The following is a 14,866-nucleotide window of genomic DNA, read 5'->3' on the forward strand; positions in this document are numbered from 1 at the left end:
TAAGTCAGCAGGAGCAAAGGTGAGCAAAGAGTGCCAATAGGAACAACTGGCATGAAAAAATTATAATTCCGACAAACTGGTGGGAGTTATTGGTAAGAAAGTCATTGCTCATTCAGGAATAAGCATACGAGTGGAGTTTTCAGGTGTTTCATCTATGTCAATAGCTTGTGTTACATTGACTGGATGGCATTCGACTGATACTTAGAAATAAAGATGGTTGAGATGTGAATATATCCCAAAGTACTCAAATTGATGTATGGTGTAATGGGTATGACATTTTTGTTAGGTATAATTCTATCAATAAATAATTTTATTTTCAACAGTCACTGAAATCTATTGATGTTACATGCAGGTGCACTTTTTTGTCTTGAGTTCTAGCAAAGTAGCATTATGGTTAAAAGTAGATTTTAGTGCCTTTGGAGATTCTAACATTTTGTGGGTAATTAGAAAATGGCCCTCTTTTTAATTTTTTGGGTTACTGTAAACTGCAAGGTCTTATAAGGAATATGCAAATATATAATTAAACTATACAGTACAATATATAGTAGGTATTTTTATGCTCCACTGCTATGCCACCATCTTAGTCTGTGCACCTAGCTTACTCATCACTAAAGTGCTCTACCACTAGTGTCACCGACAGCTCTTGCTGCTTGTGGCTTCTTTTAACCATTAGATATATGGGATTTAATTTTTCCCTCATTGATAAATGATAGGAATTCAGAATAAGTCTGTACTCTGCTCCTGCCTCCCAATTTTGTCAAAACCTTACTCATGGTATGTTAGCATATGGCGTTAAACTAACAAAATGTCCGAGTGATTTTTAATACCCCGAAAGTGGAAAAGAACAACTTCCCCAGTCAGAAGGTACAGACTAGTCCATTTACTGATGTTTCTCCTTGTTTGATTTCTAGGTGTGTCTGCACAGTCATTCCTGAATGCCTTCACTCAAGGGAGTTCAGTATTCAATCTGCAAGTGGCTACACCTGGGGTAAGTGACCACATGAAAGTCACTTCTAAATACGCTCATCACTTTGGGATCACTTAATTCTGAATCTTACCTAGATTTCATAATTTTAATTGATAAGGGACTCAAGGCACCTAGAGATAATGTGATTTGCCCACTGTCTTATAGATATTCATAAGCAGAAGAGCTGGGATTAGAACTTTAGTCAGGGGAATGACAATTTATCCCCTTCTCACATCCTTATTCTTTTTCATATCTGATTCTACTTCCTTAATGTTAAGCTTTTAGAAACGTTGCAATTTTTATTCTTCACCCGTCACGTCATGTCATAAATATTCTGGGTCTAATGGGAGAACATTTTGTATAACTAAAATCCTTGTTTCTCATCATAAATGGACTAATACCCCTAAAACAAGGTATGTATTTTATAAAATCTGTTTTAATCTCACTGTTTAATACAATCTTGAAAACATAATTTATGTAGTACAGCAGAGTGAGTTTTTAAAATGTATTAGTATAGCATGGCACACTCACAAACATATGAGTACTTTATGCCAATTGTGATAATGTATTACTATAATTTCAGAACCCTTTGAGGCACACAACATCTTGAAGGAACATACTGTTGAAAGTGCCAAGCCAGTTCACACCCAGTCTGCTCCATCATTGTACAATTCCAAATCAACAAAGTCACCCACATCAACAACAACAACATTATATACACTTTTGCCAGCTCCTAGGGTTGCATCAACCACGTATTCCTTACTCCCATCACAGTCAACAAGTATCAGGAACCATCAACTATGGCTAACAATCCATGCTATTCCCAGACTCTTGGATGTCAGTTTGTCAAAATGACAGTGGAAAATGGAGTACATGTGCTCTTCGACTCCTAACTAATTCACAGTAAGTGAAATTACATGATTTGACACCTATGACATTATAGTAAGTAATGTGTGTCCTTTTACCCTCTTAATGCTAAAACGCCTTCAGTAAGGGTCAGTTCATATGATAACTAGAAAGTAATGAAAGTGGAATCTTATGTAGATGTAGCCTAATGACTAGATTAGATGCTGTTGCCTGATTAGCTCAGACACTAAAGCTGCATTGTGTGTTCTGAATGGCTTATGAAACAAAGCCTGTCATCTGTGAGTCAAGCTAATAAGATGGAGACTTGGTATCTGTGGCCTGAAATATTTAGATTATTTTTGTATCTTCTAACCAAAGGCCTTCTATGAGCGCTTGAACAGCAGCAACTATACCATAACAGGATAATACCTATTGATCTTGGTTTTTGTGCTTGGACTTTGAAAATCAGCGATGATATATATCTGCGTATTTGGACACAAGCTGGTCTGCTCCAACAGGCTTGTCAAAAATGTCCATTCAGCTCTATCAAACACTGTCTCAGAATTCACTGAGAGTAGTGTCTAGCGCATATTTGTGCCCTCTGCTATATCAGTTGCAGTTACAGAAAGGCTGATATTGATCCATGTATGTCTATTTTATCTAGTACTGACCCAGTCTAGATGGGAGTAAGGTGAGGTATTAGGATATTTGTAGATTTTTCACATCTTCATTCAACAAGGCTCTTTGGCTTTGATTCATGGTCGGGTTTCAGTAGCAATATCAACATAGACTCTGCTGTAGTATCATTGACTGCATCGATGTGTAGGATGTGATTGAAAACTTTGACAAGAGGGAATACAAGCAGGGTTGACGCATTTTATAGGAAAAGGTCTGGACTTGGAGCTTTGTTGCCAGGCAGCCTCTACTTGGTTTAACCTCTGAAATAAGTTCTTGTAATTGTGAAACCACTTCAGTGTCGATTAGAGGAAACTCAAAATCTGCCAAATAGTTTGCAGGGTTGCACCCTTGAGTAGTGTACAGGAAAATGTAGTCATGGACGCTTTCTATGTTATCTGGCATTGATCCCATCTTATGCTATCGCCGTCAACAATACATTTAATGTAATTTGTTTGCACCTTTTTAGGTTTATGTGCGAGCGGATGATCTGCCTTATCTCCCCTTTTGTACTATTTTACCCTTTATGGGGCCTTTATAAGTTGCCTACCAACAGTCTGTTTTGTGTCGGGGCTCCAAGTCTCGATCTGCGTCTCAAAGTAAATTTATTCTTTTCTTTCCTAATTGCACAATTGTCACTATAAATTAAATCTATGCCCAACACCCTCTTATGATAACTTTGTGGCGTCCCAGACGATATCCCAAGATACCTAATTCTCAACATTTTCCTGAGAGTATTGGTCTAAAGCATCTCAGATAGAGGCTTTTATACTGAGTCCTGAAGCACAGTTTTGTAAACTTATCCCGGAGGCTTTGAAGCTGGGATCTACTCATCGCAATCCAATCTTATAGAGACTGGAGCATAGTCTGATAGGATTACTGTGCTGTTGTGGTATATAGAACTGTCACAGCCAGTGAATGATTGAGCAAGAAGAGTTCTGTTCTTATATAGAATTAATGCACTTTTGAATAAAATTTGCAGGCCCTGTCCATTCTGCCATATATGAACCAAAGTCAAATCCTCTATTCATTGAAGCAGAGAAATTGGTGTTGGCAGTGAGTGTTGTCTAGAATTTGAACGACCCAAGTCAAGATTTGACAAGGTACTGAAGATGCCTTCCAATGCGAGTTCCTCTCTGATGAAGCCAGGCACAGAAAAAGAACATGATAAAACTCTTCCTTCCCATCGTTAGGGGTGTATATAAAAAACAGTGTCATCCTTCTCTGATTGAGGATAACCTGAAGGACCATATTTATATTGTGCGCCCAGCGAAAAAGAGGTGTCACTTTGAATTAGTATTCACACTCCATTGCGCTTAATAGAGGCATAATAGTGGAACCAATATGACCAGCCGCTCTCCCAAAGTCATGTCCACCCCTCCCTATGAAGCAGGAGTACGATTCCCCCACTTACCACGTAGTGCTGCCCACATGCCTTAATCAAAAACACATTGCTTTACAAATAGTTTTTACTACAAAAAGATCCTAAAATAGTGCATTTCTTCAATATGTATTCAGACTGACAAGGGGTGACACAGCGAATACAAGAAACAGATGTTGTTCTAATTCCCAAACCAGGTAAAGACCCCGAAGTATGTGCATCATACAGGCATGTCTCCCTTCTTAATTCAGTAGTTAAAATTGTCACTCAAATCTTTACCAACAGATCAGAAACCCTAATTCGCTTTCTAATTGAACAAGACCTACTGGGGTTTATTAGACATCGAAAGAGGAGGGTGGAACATCTGGTTGAGAAGGCAACAAGGAAGTACATACCAATACTTCTGATGGCCTCAGGTACATGGAAAGTGTTCAGCAGCTTGAGTTAGCCTTGTCTTGGAACAGTCCTCGAAGAGGCAGGATGGGGGCCAAAATGTTGGTTTAGGTATTGGCTAACTACAAGACTCCTGAGTGTTAGAGTTAGTCAGTGGAAGCCCATCAGACCGCTTTCCCCTGACATGAGGATTGTGGCAGTGATTCCCACTTTCACCCTAGGTATCTGTTGTGGTGGTGGCATCATTAGCTATGGCGCTATAGGATCCACACACATATAAAGGATGGATTTCAGGAGAGAAACGTACAAAATATGTCTCTCCGCTGAGAATATATTATTCATGCTGACAGAGCAAGAGTTGTTCAGACCGACATTGTTGGGCCTGGCAATAAGGTTTTAATGGCTGTCAGAGAACAGGGAGGCCTACCATGCCCAGACATGCTTAAATATCATAATGCAACGCACCTTCAAAAATTAGCATGTTGGTCTACTAAAGAAACGGGGACAATATGATTGTTGAAGGATTGACCTATAATGGCCAGGTTGCTATGGGGCATAGAACGGTGGGGGAAAAAGGCATAGACCACGCAACACCTGTATGGCAACGCCAGTGAATATAGACTTAGAAGTGTCGCAGAGCTGGCATTGCATCCATTGCACAACATATCTATCCCTGACAACCTCCACTTCTTGGCAGCAATATCTGGGGACTCTTTAAAAACTGGAAAAGGGGGAGTGCAAAAAGCTATCTTACCTCTTCCCTCAAGCCAAAATGAAGACATTTGGAGAGTGCAAAACTCCTTTCATTGTCACACAACTTGATAGGGTATGATATTTACAGATGTGCCACTGTGATATTTATCAGACCACCGAAGAAACTGCAACCAGACTATTAGCTAAATATGAAACTTGTATTACACAATATGACAACTCTACAGACTTAATATCAGACATATATAAAATTCTTCAGGACAATCGGCTTGTACACACTTGGGCATATCAAGAAAGATGGGGTTATATCTGGATAGTCCTCCCAGGGGGAAGGACTGGTTCAAAATATCCAGGCATGTATAGGAGCAAAAAGGGAGCATATGGTGAATCCGCTTATAATAGTATGTACCACTCATACCGAACAATGCAATGTCTATATAGGATCTTTCTTTCAGTTTCTGATAAATGCTGGACATGCAATTTTGGGGTGGACACCTTCCCGCACCTATAAAGGTAATGTGCATATATTCAACTGTTTTAAAAAGAGATCATGGGGCACATCAGGGTGCACCCCAATACCATTTGATGATCACTTTCAACTGGAAGTTAAAGACAACTTGAGGTAAAGCACAATTGTTTTTCGCACACTGGCAGTTGATGGAAATAGAGAAGCTGCCTCACAGTCTTATGGATACAGATACGAAATGTGGAATCCATTAATCACACATTGATGAAACTGAAACATTCTTGTTTTACGCCTGTAGACCTGAAAGCCTTTCAGATATTCTTGTTGCTGCTCCATGAAAGACTATATAGTAGTGATTCTGAGCAAGCTTCAGATACAGGCCTTGAAAAATCTTATAAATATTACTAGACCTGCATGTCCAGTGACTTGAATTATCTACTCAACCTAACTGTGATGCAATCGACCCACAAACTAGTCTCACACAAGTTCTTCAAAACATTTGCAGCACCACTAACCCAAGAAACTTGTCCACAATATTGTAGGCATTCCATGTTACTTGCAAATATAACTTGTTGTACATTACATGCTATAAGCATGCATACCTTGCGTTCTTAGCTGTTTCAAGAGAGTGTACCTGCCTGACTATTTACTCAATCAAAAATGTTTTGATAAAGAGCCTCAAGCAACTGTATTGCCAATTTTGCGGGCTTCAGTAATACAAGAGAGCATCTTTCCCTGATCAGAATCGGCAGTAGCTAATTTAGTACCAGTTACGCTGAAAGGTCACGTGGATAAGAAGATTGATGTCACATTACTACTGCAAGTTCAGGTTGGGCTACATGTTTGGTGGATTTCACACCTGGTATGGCTTCTGGGTGGTTGGGCGAGTCAGTCTCATGTTGGGCGGCTCCAATACAAGTTCTGCTGTTGATTCAGAGGCACTAACCGAAAGCTATATGTACAAGGCATACATTTTTACACAAAGAAAGCTTTTACAAGCGCTGCAAGACCAGCAGTCCGGCTGGTTCAGATTTGTTTTATATATTTTTAAGGTACAAACAGCGTGGCTCATGAGGCTTTTCCTCCAGACCACCCACCAGACTCCAGACCAAACAGAACCCCTCTGCCAGACTCATCCTCCACCTCCCCAGAAAGACCCACATCACCACCCACCTCAAAAAACTCCATTTACTCCCCATTCAAAAGAGATGCCAATTTAAGCTGATGATCCACGCCTACAAAGCACTGCACCACAACCAAGGACGAACCTACATTAACCATTGCCTGAACTACAACCACTCTACCAGACAACTACACTCTGCCTCCCTCTCACTCGCCCTCACCCCCCACATCCACCGAAGCAACTGCAGAGGAGGCTTCTTCTCCTACCTCATGGTGAAAACCTGGAACGGCCTCCTTCTGCAGCTGTGGACCCCCACCTCTACTGGAATTCTGGAGGGCACTCAAGACCTGGCTGTTCGACTGAGTCCCCTGAACAATCAAAACCCCCAAGCGCCTGGATACCCTCTCGGGTGATTAGCCGCGCTATATAAATCCACTTGATTGATTCCCTCTCTCCTAAGGCCCACACTTTCTTAGGAAGCTCGACAAGACATTAGGTGGTGCAGACAGGGTCTGTAATTATTCACACCTGCCACTTCAGAGAGTTACCACAAACCTCACCTTGGCTTTGTTGGAAAGCAGAAAAATAACATTAGCCTTGCCATCATATTTTATCAATGTGTGTGTGGTCTCCTAATCATCACCACCCTAAGGACGGTTCAGTAAAGCCCAACCACCCTTTTTATTATGGCAGTAAGTAAGACCTCACTTTCCAATGCCTATTGGTACATGACCTAAAAACTGTTGTGACAATGGTACCCCATGTGGCTTTTGTGTAATGAAAAGGTTTTCTGAAGCTTGCATAACACCAAACACTGGACTACATGGGGGTCAGCAGTACAATATCCCCTTGCACACACCCTCCCACCCTTCTGTACAATACAATTTGCCCCAAACACAATAAATACAGCACACATAGAAGGAGTGCGAACATCACCGTGTGGGATTTGTGTAACCTTTTCTCACATGTTTAAGCGTGTACAACATATGGAGGAGCAATCCAAGCAAACGCCAACCAGTAATGATACATTTACTCAAGTCACTAGGCGACTGCTTGCGCCTCAATCATGGGTACAACGCAATACATTGTTCTTGGTTAATCCACCTGTAAGAAGGTGGAACCAGAGGTGCCAGCGGCCACTCATATACCAACATACCACGGTCAGGGTGCCACTGCACCCGCTGCTCTATAGCTGCACCCTTGGATAGAACAATAATTGTGTGCTCCCGGATATCCGTGCACAATATGCAAGCAAGTTGCCCGCCCCACCATTTGCGCCCTGTCAATAATTATTAAGGCGGTTTTAATAAAGTGAGTGTGAACCGTATTGGCATGGCAGGTTGCCCCAGAAAGGAGATGACTACATAGGAAACCCACAGCAGAGAGCTAGCAACACCCAGGATGTATTGCCGCTATCAGTTAACACGATCTACGCGGAAGCAGTGCATTATCACATATAGGAACCTTCTAATATGTGCTTTCAGGATGTGCGGCGTACAGCAACCTCTCTCATGTTTGCTTTTTAACATGTTGCTCTAGCTGTAATATTAATCAAGTCCACATATAGGGTACACATGTCAGTCTTAAACACTTTATTTGGTTAATTAAAACCATAAAAGCAATTGTATACACACAATAAAATATGATCAACAGACAGAATCAATCCAATAATGATATAAAATCCAGGTCACAAACTATACACAATTAAATTATTTTTAAAAGTCGAGTGAAGTTACAAAGCCTAATATTCATCAGCCAAGTTACATACACATACATTTTAAGTTAAAACAAGATGGAATAGTGTATCAAGTCATACGCACCCTCTGTTTTCCATCAACCAGGTTTACATTCATTTAATTTTAAGTTAAAACAAAAGAGGGAATTGATGTGTCAAGTCATACGGTCGCTCTTTTTTTCCTTTCCCTGACTGCCTCTCCCAAAAAACTAGCAACATTAAAAATTTCACAGGAATTATTCAACATTTGCCGATAAGTTAAGGCTGGCCTAGCTTAGCCTGCAATAAACCTTTGCCCTTTAAAATTGGTAATAAAAAACGTTTACGGATGTGCAAATAATGCTAAAACAAAGTGCACGGTGTCTTGAGTGCAGAAATTATCGCAAGTACAGCGACCCGAGTACTCTGCCTTTCACCAGCCCTGAGGTTCGGCCAGTAGAAAGTGCAGATAGTTGAGCCTAAATCTTGTTAAGAGAAAATGATGAGAGGGCTTACAGCTAGATTCATCAAGCTTAATTGCGCTCGCAAAGGGCCAGATTCTGAGAATCTGGCCCTTTGCAAGTGCAATTTTTGCATTTGGGATTCATCATCCCAAATGCAAAATTCGCTAATAAAGAATTCGCACATTTGCGAGGAATTGCATTTAAGGAATCTCTATTTGAGATTCCTTAAATGCAATTCATGAACCATTTTGAAATTGCGAAATCGCAATTTAGGACCGCTATTTACCACGAAGTCAAACCTCGTGGTAAATAGCTAAAACTTAGAAAAATGCATTTAAATGCATTTTTCTAAGTTGCATGTTACACACACACATGTCCTTTGGACATGTGTGTGCACAACATCAGTGTAAATTCACATTTCAGGCGTGCTACAGGGTGTCCTTTGGACACCCCTGCACCCTTGAAATCGCATCCTTATTTGGGATTAGCAAATTGCTAATCGCAAATAAGGAATAACTCCCCATTCAGGAATGAATGGGGAGTTATTCCTTATTTGCGATTAGCAATTTGCTAATCGCAAATAAGGAATGTGTAGGAATCGCAATTTATTTAGCAATTCCTACATGAATCCCGTTTTGCAAGTCCTTAATAGCGATTCCTTATGAATCGCTATTAAAGACTCGCAAAACGGCTCTTTCATGAATCTAGCTGTTAGTGACTACCTCTAAATAAGGCTCCAAGGAGTGGTTTATTTTTACTACTTGGTAGGCCCGTACTGTCGGTTTCATCAGTTCTCTGGCCTCTCTTTCTATTTGTGCCATGCGTAAAAAAGATGTCCTAACGCCACACCAAATTTTCTTGAGTAATTTATCTGGCACATTAAATAACTCAGGACATTCTAGTTGTATTGCTGTCCTTTTGACGTGACTCAGCCAGGGGATACTGCTTGCTCTATCTAGTACTAGACAATCACGCATGATCTCCCCGTTAATTTCTAGTTCAGGGGTTGTCCGTATTGAAATCCATTTAAGTAAAGGTGCCATTTTGATCAAATCTCACACAAAACCAATACCAGTTTCTTTACGAATAATATAAGAAGGTGTTGACTGTGCAGACTGAAAGGAAATTTCTCAAAAATGTATTTTCCAACGTCCTTATAGCCCCAAATTTCAGTACCATAACACGTCAAGCAACCTAGCACTGTGTTAACGTCCGCAGAATCACCCATGTCCAAGGGCGTAGTCTAATCAAACTTAAATTAAAATTGCCAGTTATGATAAAATCTATAGAGACAAATTGTTCAATTGGGTAGAGAACCATGCTAGACAGTTGATCTACAAATGACTGTCTTTGGAGACCGGTTAATATAAATATTCATAATGTAGACAGAGTTATTTAATTTGACAAAGTTTTAAAAACCAATATAGCTTCGACAAAGGAAAAAGAAAGCTTTATGTTTGTTACCTTAAAACCGTGTTTTGTCGAAATGCATGATACCAGATCCTCAGGGTGCCTTGCCTTGAGAAGAATGTTTACAAGCAGGTACCTATAAGACTCAAAGCCCCAAAAGGTGGACGCAGTTGTTAACCCACGTTTTAGAGAGGTGGCGCAAAAAATCACTATCGAGTGTATGTGTTTCACGCTCCTGACATTACACAAACATAAGAGAGACTCGTGCCTGCATGTGCATGGTCATTACTTAGAGCTGATCGAACCCCCGAAGGACGAACCAGATGACAGTCTGGCCCAATCCAAGGTCCTCTTCCAATCTCAAGCCAAAAACAACCGAGATTGAGTACAGAGAGAATGTTTGTATGCTGTGTGGGTGACTGCATGTGCACCCGAGAGAGATAATCCACATAACTGTGCTATATATGAATCTCATGTATTTATGCATACATAGTAGGAGAATATTCTGTCCAACTGGCCGTTGCGGGCAGCATCACAAAATATTTCCTCCTGCTTCTGCAGGCAGTTGAAACACAATCTGACCAATGGACTAGGTACACGGAAACATGGAATCTGACAGCCTATAAATTACGCGATTATCCTGTCCTAATCTGGAGGCGATTCAGTTGGCGGCCCACAAACCATAGAATACAGCGAATGCAGATGTAAGGGGGACAGAGCCCTTCCCATCCATGCACACTGTGCTTCTTTCTATCACACAGGTACTGCGCGAACTCCACTTTTTCCCTCGTTGCCTCTTGTGATCTGAGGGCTCCGCAGTCCTTAGCACCATCGCTTCTGCTTTTCGAAGGCACCATTTAAAGTCCTGTCGAGAGGGTAGCCCTACAATCGCATACTTCACAGACAGCTCACTGTTGCACGCAGGCTAGATAGAGGTATTCCTTGGCGGGTCCACTGGGTAAAGGCGAGTACAGTGGCTACAGGGAAACTATTTCTCTAGTAGCATATTCATAAGGCCGGGAAGAGTGTTTCTTATCTCGTGGCTTTGGAATCACCTAACTCAAGAGCTGGTAAAGGCAGTTTACACGCTTCTCGTGCTAAATATCCCGCCCTGCTTCATTGTAATAGGCCAATGAGAAGCGTGTAAGCAGGCTTTTTAATCCACAAAGGAAAGCACAAGTGTGAGCTGTCATATTCAGGGCTATCTTAACAGCATTATAGGCCCCTGAGCAAAGCAGTGCACCTGGCGCTGCCTACACAACCACTCACTGGAATAAAAATGTTTAACGGAAAATTAGTGTTAAGTTCTGTTCGGCATTGGGCCCCTATGCTCATAGGGCCCCCGAGAAACTGCCCAGCGTGCCCAAGCGTTAAGACGGCACTGGTCTTATGGCAGGCTGATTGCAAAGGGTTCAGTGGCCAGAGGCGTGCTGAACATACCCAGTCAGCACCTTGTTCTTTCCCACCTTTCTAAGTTTTAATAACATTTTTATCCTGCTGCCTCCCAGAACCTCACCTGGCACTGCACTAGTTGTAGTAATTTGGCTATAATTAGCACAGCAGTAGAGCTCAATTGCCAGCTCAGGTGAATAAGCAGAAAACTAGCTCTTCCTGAAAGAAATTTACTCACCATCAAATGGCAACAGATGCAGTAACTTTTGGAAATGCATGTCAGTGATGCTGTCTCAATGGAGGGTCTGTGCTGCATCCAAGGGATGGGATAAGGGTTTTAGGGCTGGGTGCAGTAACTTGACAGAATGGTAGCAGAATGTTTTTAGTCTAAACTTTTTTGAAATTTGATTAAGAGAATTTACGGTAAAAAAGTACATTCATTGGCCTACAAAACCACAACAAACAAGCATTGACAATACCAATAGGTCTTGCTTTTGAATGAAAGTGCCTCTTATATCACTGATGGGTCATACACACAGTCTGTCACTCATCTTTGCACTCATGTAACCATTCATCAGTCCACTGACTCATTCTTCCATCAAACACAGCCACAATAAAACACAAACAAACTCAACAACACGTGCAAGATAAATGAAAAGAATACAAGTAGAAAAAAGAAAACACACTGACTTATAAACACGATGGGCATATGTTTGCAATAACAAAACTAAACGTAGCAGGGATGTCCGTCTTGGAAAGGTATTGTAAAAAGTAAAACAATCATACACATGGTTACCAGGATTATTAAATGATCTCCTGGTTTAGAGGAAGTGCCAGCGTGGAATGTGGCGCACTGCAAATTAAATGTACGGCAAGCAACCCGTTCGCACTGCCTGGAGAGCAGTAGTATGCCCTTAAGGAGTATTAGACTACAAAGAGAAGCAAATAAATGAAAGGGGAACTATAAAAGGAGAAAAAGTACAACTAAAGGACTGGCCAACCAGTTCTATACTGAAGCACACTCATTTTCAGCTTGATATACCCACATGATCAGAAAATGACATTAATCACAGGACAGACGAGCCAATGACCTAATGAAGACTGAACCTTCACACCACGCAGGTCACTGTCAATGATGGTAGCGGAGGGTAGATGACACTCAGACCAGTAGCAGAACAGAGTGGTCCCAAAGGCCTGTAGTTGTTATTTTTTATTATAATTTTTTAGAGTTTTATATAGTGCTAACTATACCTGAAGATATCAGGTATCAGAGCGCTTTACATGAGCGCCAGTTTCGTTACATATGGACACATTCATTGTTTGTTGGGCACAGTGACATTAATTGATTTGCCCAGAATCATACGATACTTAGTGTTTATTTATTTATTTATTTTGAAAGGTTTATAGAGAGCGAACAAGATCCTTACGGATATCAGAGCGCTTTACACACATAGAGGTTATATATACAACAAAGAGGTTAATTATACAATAAAGCAGATAGATCATGTAAACATAACATCTTGTGCAACTTTGAGCAAAACGGTGTAAGACAATAAAGACCAATTAAGTCAAGGCAAAGGCAGCAATAGTGCCTAGGTGGTCTAGATGACCCTTGTCATAAAAGGAATACTGGTGAAGGTGCGAGTGTTCTTAGGATTTCCTTAGCCTATATTCATGTGAATTTTGCCAAGAGAATTGATTTTACTTCCTTTTTGAAGGATACCGTGGATGAAATAAGTCTGGTTTCTGGAGGTAGTGCATTCCAGATCCTGGCCGCCATTCCTGAGAAGGACTGTTTATATGTTTTTTCTTGTTGAGTCTTTGTAGTTTCAGTAGTAGGTTTTCTGCGCTTCTTGTGGATCTAGAACCACCAGAGATTGTCAGTTTCTGAGTGAGGTATCTGGGTGCATTGTGATGTATGGCCTTATGCATCATGCACGCTAAGAAAAATATCCGCATCAGCTCCTGAAGGAAGGGCAGATTGGATACTTTCTTTAATTAAGCGATTGGCTCTTTCGACAAGTCCATTAGAAGATGGACTGTAAAGAGCAACCTGCAGGTGTTTAATATCAGATTCCAAAACAAAACTCTTCATGAGGGAAGAAGTAAAGTGTGTGCCGTTGTTAGTAACTAATTCTTTTGAGGTACCCTCAAAAGAGAAAAAACATGTTGTAAAAAATGTAAGACAGAATGTGGAGAAGCAGATTCAATGTGAAATAAATCCATTTGGAAAAATAATCAATGAGAACAATGAGAAACCTTTTACAAGATGGAAGATGGTTAAAAGGGCCAGCAAAATCCAGTGCCCTCTTTAATCCAGGGACCATCAGGTAAAGGAACAGGATGTAGGGGTTCTATGGATGTTTTCCCATTCTTATCAGAAATGACACATTGAGGACATAAATCAATAATGATAAAGACGCTTGTGAAACTGACAAGGAATGCGCTCGAGCATGTGAAGTCGAGCACATTCTATTAGTTGCCGAGACTCGAACACAGATCTCCAGCTTCGAGGTTGACCGCTTTAGCCGTAAGGCTACATCCTCTGACCTATCACTTATCACCGTAACCAACTGAGGGCTCCTGTTCTGAGCATAAGCTTTCCCACAAGACAACTATTAGGCATAGGCATACAATTATATAGTATACAGAATTACAGTTGGCAAAGCAAAATGCTCCTAAGAGGGCCCTACAAGGATTCCGTCATTACAAGTCTTTTGTCAAAGGGGTTACAAGCACCAAAATGCTTTCCTACTATGGTAATCTGTGAGATTCCTTCTAAGAAAATACCTATCTGTAGGGTTTAATACAGAGTAATAACAATCTACCCTTAAATGACTATTGACTTTAAAATATGCTTTTCACAGTCAATATGTCAGGCCCTAATGCTTTTATCATAACCTTTCATTATAAACAATCAAGACTAAAACCTTTATCATTCATTGGCCCTCAAGTGATACTCATTACCACAGGATCTGGTTATATAGCATTACACCTGAAATGGGTGCTCCCATTCGAATTATCAATGTTGCATTTTCGCCAGGAATTACTAAACTCCGACTAGCAGCGCAGATTGAGCCCTGACCCACTCTTTGTTGAACAACTGTAGCCCAGTTCTTAAATTATAGGTGGTCTCATCTCGCTCTTACATGCTCATGGCTGGGGAGAGATGCTTGCTCCAGGCGTGAGCTTCATGGCCTTGCTGTTCTTCTCTCTCTCTCACAAGTATCAGTCATAAAGGATGGACCAGGAAAATCTCCAGAGCCACTCCCCAGTTGGTGATGTGGCAGCAAACCACCAAGCTCAATCCGACTGACTCCCACA

The 14,866-nt window shown here is 40.9% G+C and overlaps 1 protein-coding gene across 2 annotated transcripts in view; it reads left to right on the plus strand.

Annotated features, from left to right (window-relative positions):
• The window catches only part of GATD1 (glutamine amidotransferase class 1 domain containing 1), a 108,697-nt gene that overhangs the window by 48,129 nt on the left and 45,702 nt on the right, over positions 1–14,866 (plus strand). For both annotated transcript variants that reach the window (XM_078682809.1, XM_078682810.1), the window contains exon 2: positions 912–988. In XM_078682809.1, the coding sequence (XP_078538935.1) occupies positions 912–988 (77 nt within the window). The remainder of the gene's footprint in view (positions 1–911; positions 989–14,866) is intronic.

The sequence above is a fragment of the Lissotriton helveticus genome, chromosome 3_1, assembly GCF_964261635.1.
Source record: "Lissotriton helveticus chromosome 3_1, aLisHel1.1, whole genome shotgun sequence".
Classification (NCBI taxonomy): domain Eukaryota; kingdom Metazoa; phylum Chordata; class Amphibia; order Caudata; family Salamandridae; genus Lissotriton; species Lissotriton helveticus.